The 11,851-nt window shown below is 35.3% G+C and overlaps 2 protein-coding genes across 3 annotated transcripts in view; both read right to left on the bottom strand.

The window, feature by feature from the left end:
* Positions 1–5,844, bottom strand: part of hnf4g (hepatocyte nuclear factor 4, gamma) — a 12,569-nt gene extending 6,725 nt beyond the window's left edge. The window contains exons 1-2 of one of the 2 annotated variants that reach the window (XM_024279806.2): positions 5,707–5,844; positions 931–1,096 (exon numbers count right to left, since the gene is read on the bottom strand). In XM_024279806.2, coding sequence (XP_024135574.1) covers positions 931–1,096; positions 5,707–5,737 — 197 coding nt within the window. In that variant the 5' untranslated portion in view covers positions 5,738–5,844. Of the gene's footprint in view, positions 1–930; positions 1,097–3,284; positions 3,490–5,706 lie in introns of those variants that run through there. The other variant, XM_024279804.2, reaches the window with a different exon arrangement.
* Positions 5,845–6,347: 503 nt separating this feature from the next.
* LOC112151120 (probable G-protein coupled receptor 141) lies at positions 6,348–10,357 on the bottom strand. The gene is made up of 2 exons (XM_024279808.2): positions 10,012–10,357; positions 6,348–7,895 (listed from the first exon to the last, which is right to left on the bottom strand). The coding sequence occupies exon 2, from the start codon at positions 7,864–7,866 to the stop codon at positions 6,934–6,936; it is 933 nt and encodes a 310-aa protein (XP_024135576.1). The 5' UTR covers positions 7,867–7,895; positions 10,012–10,357; the 3' UTR covers positions 6,348–6,933.
* Between the last annotated feature and the right edge of the window lie 1,494 nt (positions 10,358–11,851).

Raw genomic sequence — 11,851 nt, 5'->3', positions numbered from 1 at the left:
AATCAAAAGGAAAATAGGTGAAACTAGGCTATTTTTACTTGAAAAGTGAATCAAATCTTCATATATTAAAAGCTATTTACATTATTAAAATTTACATGAATCAAATACACATGGAAGATACAGTCTATAAGTCTCTAGTGCAGGGATGTCACACATGGGGCCAAAATTCAAAAGACAACTTAGGTCGTAGGCAAAACAGGGTTAAGATTTATTGAACACTCTAAAACAAATTTTTAAAACTTAAAAACGTAACTTTTCAATATCATTATGAACTAGATGTATAGCATTACCTGCGATAATGCTGTAGGCTGAATTTGGCTGCTAAGGATGCTAGTACTGATACCTGTAGATGCTGAAATTGACAGCTAAAAATGCTGAAGCTGATAGCTGAAAACGCTATAGCTAAAACATTAGCTAAATGCCAAATTAGCCCAAAATCTTAAAAAGATAACGTAGTTTAACCAAAACTGCTAGCATCTAGCTGAAAAAAATAGCTAAACTTCAAAATATCCTAAGAAACTGAAAAAAAGCCTAAATCAGCCAAAACAGCTAGCTTGTAAATATTATCCTAACTCCAAAACAGCCTAAAAAACTTTAAAAAGCCTAATTTACCCAAAACAGCTAGCATGTTGCTGAAATTTTAGCTAAACTCCAAAACACCCTATGAATCTTAGTAAATAGTAAAATAGTCCAAAAAGCTAGCAGGATGCCAATTTTTAAAACTTTGAAAGCGTAACATTTTAACATCAACTTAAATCTTTAATAACTTTCAATATTTTACTCTCCATAAAAATTTATTTAGTAAAAAATAAACAAATCAGAATGAGTGCAAGATAACATCGGGCCAATAATAACAATAAAATAAAATGATCTGGAGGGTCAGATATAATTGACTTTGACACACGTGCCTTAGTGTGTAACTGTCCATACCTGCATGTGTACACATGGCTCTTGCGTATGGAGCGCCTGAAGAAGCCTTTGCAGCCGTCACAGCTGGAGGCCCCATAGTGTTTTCCTGTAGCTTTATCCCCGCAGATAGCACAGTTACTGCTGAGCCCATCTGCACCGGGGTGGTTCGGCTCTGTCGGCATACCGTCTGAAATAATCACACACACAGGACACACGGTCCTGCAGATAAACACGTGTTCCAGACATACTTATACAGCTTAGGTTGAAAAAATGTCAACAAATGAGAGACTTTCACAATATGAAAACTATGTTTAGGCATCCACAAGTGACACAAATATAGCACTTTTTAAACATGTGCCAATTCATTTATATGACAACAAAATCAACAAAAATATATCTCAGGGTTATTCATTTAATACCACCAGAAACAGGACTGTCCCAACAGTTTTTGTTGAAGAACAAACATAGTGTGGTTGTTTGGTAAATGTGGGGCCTAAAATGAGTGATCTGTGTTCACATCTTTACAGGACAACACGTCTCTTTCTCAGTGCCCCACCGGGCTGTACCATGGAGAAATTGGTTAATGTTTGGCTAACTCAGCTCGGTGACAACCTGACATCATTGTTTCAGTGATGAGAGCGCATGCTCCCCAGCAAAGCCACGTTTGTCCCACACAGCTTCTCCGTGTTGACAAAACTCCACCTTAAAAAGTTCTTTGACGGACATTCAGTTTCAAAGGGGTCTTTGGAGTAATTAAATGAAAAGGTTAAATAAACTGGGAGTGATTTATTAGTGACTTGTTTATGGAGTAACGCTCCTAGTGACCAACTCCTCAGATCCTGGAAAGAATGGACACGTTGAAATTAATTCTGTTGATGTAGTTTTTCTATTTAATGCAAGGATATCTAATCCAATCAATTTAAAGATTTGTTTAACCCTCATTTGGTCCACATTGTGCTTTCTTCCTTCTTTAGCATCATCCTCTATTTTCCACCAAATTGTAGATTTAAAAAGTAGGATAATCACAAACCTTTTGCTAATTTCTATGAAGTTGTACACTTTACATAAGATGTATTCAATTCAAATAAACTTCTTTAGGTGCACACTTTTGGGCAAAATACATATTTTTCTTTAAAAAGGTTTTATATATATATATAATTTTTTTTTACAAAAACGCTAAGGAAATCCAATCTAAACCCAGATATAAGTCACAGACAGCAGTTTTTTTTCTGTTTTTTTTTTTTTTTTTTTGCTCTATTTGATATTTAGAGTGTTGCTTTTTCTTTTAACCCATAAGAACCAATAATGACATCGGTATAACAGAAAAATATCTAAAATGTTTTCTGTGGTCAACTTGGTTTGTGGTATTTTCCACATAATTTTACTTTTTAGAAAAAAATGGGTCTTTATGGGTAGAAACACATCACTATGAATTGTTTTAAACAGATTTCCAGGCTCTTTGAGGCCTAGAATTTAAGTTAATCAACCCAAGTCACTGGTTTCCATATAACATCAGGTATTCTTCAGGGAGATGAAGGAAAACATGTATTTAACTCTCACACTAAAGTCTTAAAAATCCACAAGTTAAGTACTTTTTCTTTTCTGTAATCATGTGTGCAACTTTATCAGAAAATGTATTTGGTTTATTTGATTAAGTTGTTAACAGCTTAAAGAAAGGTTAATGTGAAACGTTTTTCTATAAGTCATTAGTTCTTTGGGAAGTATATAGCTACAATTAACACTCAATTATTGCAAACTATTTAAATGAGACCAACAGATTTCAAAATAAAAAAATTAGCTTTGACCTTAATATTAAATGTTTTGTCTCCAATGTAATTTAGAGAAATATATTTTATTTAAAATATCATACAATAGATATTTAAAAGGATTTTTTGGTATTTTCAAATGCTTCGATTTCAAATAGGATGAAAATTGGGACTACAATTTTTTTTTTGAGAATCTCCTTCTAATATAGGTGATACAGAACTGAAAGAGCTGATTAACCCAGGAGGACTCAGTCAATGAAAACTGAGTTTTTGCAGAAAACATGTTAGTATGATTTTATTCCATTTTAAGCCTTGCCTTAAATCTACCAGCAGTAGCTCATTTTCTTATAAAAACTCCCATCATATGTTGCCATGCTCTGAGTGTGATCACCCACTGAAGACCAGCATCCATCTCACAGAAGCACCTTCAGTTTGTGAAGGAAATACATTTTAGAGAGAAAACTTCCGACTTCTCATGAATGGACGGAAAGTTTGTGTGTATAAGGGGATGCTCCTTCACTGCAGAGGCATTTGTTAGTAATGTGAATGCTGACGATAACTTGTGCTGATGTTCTGTTAGGACTCATGCCTGCATGAAAACTCACTCACCCCCTCCTCCATAGAGCACCTCTGCGTTCTCAAAGCCCAGTGTGCTGTAAGATGGATCCAGGCCTTCACAGTAGTTTGCAACATCCATGTCCAACAGAGACTTACTCTGGAGAGCTGGATACTTCATTCCTGATTCTACCAAAGTTTTCTTTCTCCTCTTCTCTTGTTAGCTACTTGTTTCAGTCTTTCCTTGTCTGTCCCATCTAACAGTCACAGATTAGAAGAAGCAGATCCTTGGAAAAGAGATGCCTATTATCAGACTTGATTGGGCCATCAACAAGGAGAAGGGCGGAGTCAAAGGTAAGACTTTTCACCTTATTACATCTTACTTATCTGTTCTCCTGCCTCACACTTATCTCAGTCAGGAAAAGATAATGTTTAAGGCGATATTAATTTTCTTCCTTTTCATTTATTTCCACTTTTATCTATGAAATTATTTGCGAGCGAATGCGCGGATCCAAATCAATGCCTTCATTTGGGGGCGCTTAAAACACTGGCTTATATGGAGGTGTCATTGGGTTTGTGTGTGGAGGGGGGGGGGTCTTTCCAGGTTTCCTAATCTAATCAATAGAAGAGTAATAGTATCATTACCTCAGCAGATATAGTCTATAGGGACACAATGTGGAAAAGAGAACACTGATATCTTCCTTTACCTAGTAAACACACACATTGGGTTACTACAAGTTTGTAACCCATCATTAAAAAAATTAAAAAGAAAAATGTTGAGGATCTAGTAAACACCTGAAAAATGCAACATTTGTTTAATCATCTTGGAGTTAGTAGAATATGTAATGTTTGGATTATATGAACTTTAAAAATCCTTATTTTAACCTCCATATTTTGGGGGAATTTATTTTAAACTTACTCTTTAGTGCTCCCAATGCAAACACATATATTTGCATTTTTTCTACCACTTTGTGCAGATTAGAACCAATCAGTTTGGTCACTGTAAGTGATAAGAGACTTACTGTACCGCATCACTAATGAATCAGAAGACACAAGAGTAGTTTTTAATGTTGTGATATATTAAAAGAAAAAAAAAGTTAGCAAAGATTGCTAAAAAGAAAATTGCATTCGGTCCCAGTGACACAGTAATTAATTAATAATCAAAGCTGCAATGAAAGGCAGAAGCATAAGACAAGAAAGGGCTGGTGGGGGTGAGATGAGATGATAGAGAGATTATATTTTAACTAGGCTGTAAGGTCTGACCTCCTGACTCATCAAGTTTTCTGAGAGTGGAGAAGAATTTGTTTTTTACAATTGTCTTGTTCAGTTCAATTTTGGGGTGAAGGAGACTTCAAATAAAAAAAAAAAAATTATAATAAGCTGAAGCGCTCAAGGTTATTTTGCAAGAGGTCATCGTAGAACAAATGCAAACATAGATTCTCACGTACAAGTGACAACAAAACAATCTCAATAAACGAATATTTAGGGTACATTTCCAAACACAGCATTCTTTTTATCATTTCCTCAGCCACCTTCAGTGTAATAGAGGGAAAAAAATTGCTAATACATTCACAGAGGCCGATATTATGACTTCTTCCAGGACATAGCTGGGAAACGTTGCTTCTGTCTACCAACCAAAAGCTCCGTGCAGCCATAAAACCCCCATGTTAAGAGGCAATCTCTGTGTGAACAGGCCATAACACTGCTGCCTCTATTTAAACTGGAGGATTTAATAGTCGCAGAGGATGATCAGCCACCCGGGTCACTCTTGTAAATCCATACTTCCTAAAACCCAGGCAACTTTAAAATGTACACAGTTCAACACAATGGCACCCAGTCTAAAGCTCTTAAATGCATATTTTCTTCTACACTGCTGAAATGGATTAAAAATATGTTTTTTAGATTTAGGAGAAATGTAACACACCGGCTATGAATGTTAGCTTCTCAATTAAAATTTTAAGCTACACAGCATCAACAGTGCAGACACAGTCAATCAACAACTCCATGTTTGTCTTGGTGATCTTATTCAGTTAAAGTGAAGTGCAGGTGACATATTATCAAAGCTGGAATCTTCGAACTGACATTTAAATCCTTATTGGTTCGAATCAAATGGATTTCATCAATTCCTTATAGGTAAAGTGAAGACGACAGGAGGAGAACGTCGTGGCTCCTGTTCTGGTGTTGGTGAAATGCATTATCACAAGATCTTTATAGCACAACTTTCATGACAAAGTGTGTCTTTCTTATCTGTTTTGTCCTGTTTGTGTTACAGGTTGCCCGGCAAAGAGTGAATCGATGGTACGAAGGGACGAAAAACTCTAAAATTATGTCCAAATTACAAACGATCCTCCAGAAAACTGGTACAGACAGTAAGTTTGAGGTGAAATCCTCCACATATTTGAACATTTAAGCTTTTTTCTTTATAATACCAGCTATAACAATCAGTGTTTCATACAGAAAGAAAAAGTTGTCTTACCTGAGTTTCTGTTCCTGTGTGGTATGTGCATTTACTCAGGTGTGCCACTTAACTCCGACGACTGTAAGCCTTTCAGAGTGTCATCGACCCATAAAAAAAGAAGAGAATTGGTAGAGGTGTACTACAACATCAAGAGGGAAGGTTGGAAAGCCGAGCAGCTTATAATTCATGAAGCAACACATCGGATGGCGCCAACATAGCCCCGTCATTAGATCGATTTACTAAACAAACTCAAACTAGGGTGGGGATGTTAAACAGTAACCCAGCTCCATAAAAACCAAAAGGGAAAGATCACCCTGTGAGAGTACAAGTTTATGTGTATGTGAATGTTGGACAGAGCTTCCATGACACCTTTAAAGCTTCTAGATTTGTGGCCATGTTTTCACAAAATATTTAAGATGAATTGATGTTACATAATGAAATGTAAGTATGTTTTCTCCTTGCAAAAATCACATATTCACTATAATATAAAAAAATATTTTTACTTTTTTAAATGAGACTTTTAAGGTAAAAATAAATAAATAAAACAAATGAGTTTTTACCTAAAAAAAAAGACAAATATTATCCTGAAAGGGTGTGCAGTGCAAAAACAGGCCAGCAGAGGGCAGCATAGATCCATTTTTGTTTGCATCCAAACTGACCTATACAGTCAAAATAATTAGAAAAACATTATTAAAGACGTAAAATTGTTTTTTTTATTTACATCCAAAACATTTTAACAAAATAGTTTGATATTAATAAAGAAATTACAATACTCTGAATCTTGCACCACACTGACAAAAACAACTGCTACACGTGAGAAAATGGAAGTTTGAACTGTGTAAAAGTATTATGTAGTGAGTGTGAGACATCTAACCAAGTTTTCCAGAACTTTACAATCTTCAATAAACAGTTTTCACGTGTCATTCACCCTCGCCACCACAACAGTTTTTTTTTTCATTTCCCCTCTCACTTTAACCACTTTCCGGCACAGTTGAGTTGCTTAGACCCCTGCTTCACTTAGTTCTAGTTTTGGTTTCAATTTAAACCTTTCTTTTGGTATGTGTAAAATAAAGTAGAAAGGTTATCTACAACAGCCAAATGTAAATCTATAGAAAAAAAACAAAAAAGTGAAAAAAACAATTGTAAGTAAAGAGGTATGTGGATTAATAATAATAAAAAAAGTAGCAATGGCAAAAATAATAGAGTTGACTGAGGTAAATGCAGATGAAAATTACATTTTTGTCCTCAAGTTCTTCTTGGGGAGAACAGATAGCATGTTCTCCTACCTAAGAAGGTGAGCATGTCCAAACAGTTAAAAGTGGTCAAACTTAGAAGAACCTCATTGATGTCTTCCATGTCAATATGCTCTAAGTAATACATCCGAAAAATGTGATAGGGAACAAAACAAACCACCATGATCAAGGCGAAAAAGAAGCTCTTCAGCTGAGCTCCGAAGTCCTGCTGCGAGCTGCATTTTTTCTGGTACTTCCTGTACAAAACGCGCAAGACGTTGGCTTGGAGTGTTGTCAGCAACAGAGCCACGATGATGACCAGCGAGCTCAAAGTGTAGTTGATCACCTTGAAGTTTTCCATGTGTCGTCCAAATTTGAAGCAGGAGGTGTTGGAATCCGGTAGCATGCTCCCGTCGCTGTCCTTTCCGCCTTTGCCGTAGGAGTAGAGGATGCCGCACGGGACTGAAACCAGAACAACGATCCACACCACCACGCTTCCGATGACCGCGTGGATCCTCTTGAAGGAGGACACTTGTGCATTTCGGTTGTAGAACGTCAAAAGGCGGGACAGGAGGATGATCACGTAGAGGATAAGAGACATGTACATGTGCATGTGGATCATGGCACTGACCATTCGGCACCAGTGAGAGCTCAAGTACCACGTTTCAACTGCGTAGTAGTAAATTCGGAAGGGGACTGTGAACAGAAATATGAAGTGGGCGAAGATCAGGTTGAGGACGGCGACGGATGTGGTGGAAATAGGGCTGTATTTCATGGCGTGGATCATCAGGCTCAGGCTAGCAGTGCCGCAGAGCAGAACCACTGAATAGATGGCTACCAGGGCTATGTGGTAGTCTGTTGACCTTTGTGGTTGTGTGGAGTTCAAGGCCATCGTGACAGTTGATAAACCCATCGTGGATTCTGTTGCGGCCTGATTGGTATACATTTTTAAAAATCAAGAAGACGGACCGCACCCTGACAGAGACAGGAAAAAGAAATGTCAGTAAATTAAAATGTAACATTTTTATATCAATCACACTGTATTATATTAAGAAAAAAGTTTCACATCAGTGCAAAATGCATTTTTGGTATTTTTCAAAAAGGAAATTCTTATAGTAAAGAGAAGGCAAGATAATATTTTAAAATACTTTAAACTGCACAACATTTTTTAAAACCGCACAGATATTTTTTTCTTAGAGAATGCCAAAAAATATGTTCAGTTTGTGCTCAATTTGGATGTTGTAATGGTTAAATTTGTATGACTTTGCATGGCAGACTTACAGTATGTGAAACCAAAAGAAGTTCCTTCCTTTTTTCACCAATTTATTTGCTACATACATCTATATATTTTTTTATTTGACAGCATACCCAAATCATATATACTTTGATGTCACTTAGCCCTCATTTCTGCAATATGACACACAAAAAATAATGAAAATAAAATGCAGTTTGTAATTTATATTTCCCTTTGGTAGTTTACTTTGATGTGTGCAACAATTAAAATAAAAATTTATTTTTTCCCGCTAGCTTATGGAGACGCTCTAACAAAGCAGTACCAATATTCTGTTTAGTTGAATAATTCAATAATGAATTTAAAAACTGGTAATCTCAGGTGAAACTCAACATATCCTTTGAAGCAAAGATGACTAAGGCGCACTTGTAATGTTTTTAAATTTTAATTTTTGGCTGTCAAAACTCAAGTTAAAATGTAATCTGTTCATTAAAAGCTCATCATGGTGGATCTTTTGATCCATCCTGACATTTCTTATTTCTTTTATTGGCTAACATTAAGTCTAAGCAAATGCCAGAAATACACGTTTTGTACATTTTTTTTCTTTTTCAAAGTGAAAATTAAAAAAAAATGAAGAAACAGAATATTTAAAAAAAATGTTGTTTAAAATGAAAAATTTAGCCACTTTAGTGATAGTACCCAAGATACAATAGTGTTTTTCACATATTTTTTAAATTCTTTCAGATTTCTAAGTTGAAATTGCTCCCAGTATGTGTTTTGTTACAATGTAGACACAGGTAAAATATGAAAAACTGCAATGATTCCATAGTTGTTCAATTAGTATTTTGAAATTCCAATAAAATTTTCAGTTTTCATCAGAACTATTAGTATATAAACTGTTCAAGTTTCAGCACACATGCTTTTACCTCACGGAGCGAATGACTTACACTCCGTGACTTGAAACTTATCAACAAATGAAAAATGCTCATTTATTTTCTGGAACTAATTGCACAGAAGCTATGTGTTCATATTGTTTTTTATAACATGTTCAACACAAAGTACCATAGATAGAGCAGTCTTGACAGTTTTAATGATCTCTTGAACTTCAAACACAGTTCACTTTGGTTTAGCCTTTTAGCGTATATCTTAGCCATTCAGGTCAAGACCAAATGTGTGGAACCTCAGCCACACTTGACCAAGATATGATATGCTTTACCCAACATTATGATACTACTAACATCCTGTCGCAGACAGATAAAAATAGATTTTTTTCTTTTCTTTTTTTTTTTGGCTTTCAAAAATGTAAGGCTTTAGTTTTGTGCTCCTCGTGAAGCTATGAACTATTTTACACTATAAATATTCAACATTTTGCATTGGTTCCCATCCATCCGTCTTCCACAACTGCTCAATCCCTTTCAGGGATGCTGGAGCCTATCCCAGCTACAGTTGGTCAGGTTTACAGGTTTTTTAGTCTTTTTTTTATCAAATGATGGAGTTTTAATTATAAAATTGACAGTAACTATAAGAGAAAGTTCTAAACTGTGCATGGTGCATGTGCTGTATTTTGGATTTACATTAAGTTACATTGAGCTGATCTACTATACAAAACCAAACTGTTGGTGCGATTTGAATTAATATTTCTGATCAAGTCACAGACTAGAAAATAATAAGTTTGATTTACAAGGAAAAACAGATAATTAACAACAACACTCCTGCTTAAAACAAGAACTGCACAATAGATACATAAATATGTACAATACTTCATAATTTGCAATCATCAAGACAAATAAAAAAAAAAATGTTATCTATGCTAAGTACAGGAGCATAAACTAAAAGTGAATAGTTAGGCAACAGACTCACCTTTTTGTTGAACAAAAGTCTACCGGCTGCTCCAAAACTGTTAAACTAGCAGTAAAAGTGTCTCTTCAAGACCATGACTTTAAGGAGGTGTTTTGTTAAGAAAATCTACAAAAAAAAAAAAAATCGCACTATTTATGTATATATTTAGGTTGAAGTTAGGAAAATGCTCAGCGTACGAAGCCACAGTCTTTGCATACTGCCTGTTTGCTCTGCTAGAAACAGGAGGTGATTGCTCAGTTAAACCACCCGGGGCCACTTCCTTTTTTTGCCTTCTTGATTCTTTTAATTTTTGCATTGCACAACGCCACACAGTGAGTCAGTTTTAATGCACAAAAAGGTGAAATATTAACTCAGTTGACAGTCTTAAAATGTATCTAAATATTAGAGATACTATTTCCTGTGGAATTATCACGGAAGTAAACAGTTTTAGAAAAAAAAAATACATTTTATTAACAAAATTAAAAGGAACCCAGAAAACGTATTAACAATTGATCATTTTAGTTTTAAAAATGTGAGCTGAGATGCCTCATTCTATCAGTTTAAACCGCACGATGGACCACCAGAAAATTAAAGACGAAGTATATCAAGATGTGGCGATGCTAACTGACACGAGTTAAAAGCCTAGAACATCATGAAACATCTTAAAGCTGTTTCACTGAACAACAACTTTTGAATACTCTTAGAATGTATCTATTGTTTTATTGGAACATCTAATATTAAATAAAGTACATATTAAAAGAGATAATAGTGATAAAAAAATGAAACATCTACTTGTTTTTCTTCCTGTATGAGTTTCCTCGTTTTGTAAAACTAGACCAGCTCTAGCTAATTTGTTTGGTAAGCAACAGTTACCGTCTTTCTTTAGCCCCATGGATCTGGAGGAAGGTTAGGGTTACGGTTATGTTCATACCTGCGACTAATAACAACATTAAACCTTGGGCATGTTTGAAAAACGTTCGATCAAAAGCGTCCCCCTGGAGTACACACCGTCTGCACAACGTAAAAGCCAATACAGTGATGACCCACTATCAGAATAAATTGCTTACATTCACCACAATCGGATTAACAAGCGGTATAACTCATCTATCTCCATCGGAAGGACATTTTTATCCAAATTAATTAGTCTGATCGGGCCAGAGTATTCCAAACGGCATGTTTACATGAAGCACATTTATTCTGATCAGGCTTTTAGTCCAATTACTTGTGTCCAGATTTGTAAAGTCTACACGATCTGTAACAGCTACCCAATATGTAACCCTATTGGACCCCAAATGCGTATAAATGCATCTACTTCCACTGAAGCATTTAACAGTCACAGTATGTCTTCGGATTTAATAATAACAAAATCTTATTATTGATGAAAAAGTTTACGTAATGTTGGCACATGTGGGGACCGATCAGGTAGTAGTTACAGATTGGGTAGCATCTTATAAGTGTCACAAAAATGACTTGCTTTTTTATTTTTCTGGTAACATTCATGTTTACTTAGAAATGCATAACAGTTAATGCAAATGCTGAACTAAAGGAGAATTATCACCTATTTATAGTAGCTAAACTTGTAATGCTAAAGTGCTACTCATCCCACAATGACAAAGAACTGCTAGCCTTCCCTATTTACAGGTCAGGTTCTTAGAGACTCGCAAACTGTCTTTGTTCTCTGACCAAACAGCATTAGTCATTTATAAAAAGGAAAAAAGACAAGGTCCAAAGTTTCAATAGTATTTCAAAAGTATTTAATATATAGTTTAGATATTTTTTTTCATCTGAATTTGTATGTGGAAGTTGCATTGATTGCAAAGAATTGATAGCAAATGCTTCTTTTGAATTAAATTCCTAATAT

Source organism: Oryzias melastigma, linkage group LG20 (assembly GCF_002922805.2).
Source record: "Oryzias melastigma strain HK-1 linkage group LG20, ASM292280v2, whole genome shotgun sequence".
NCBI lineage: Eukaryota > Metazoa > Chordata > Actinopteri > Beloniformes > Adrianichthyidae > Oryzias > Oryzias melastigma.
The sequence above is the reverse complement of the archived record's forward strand: the minus strand, read 5'-3'. Positions and strand labels throughout refer to the sequence as shown.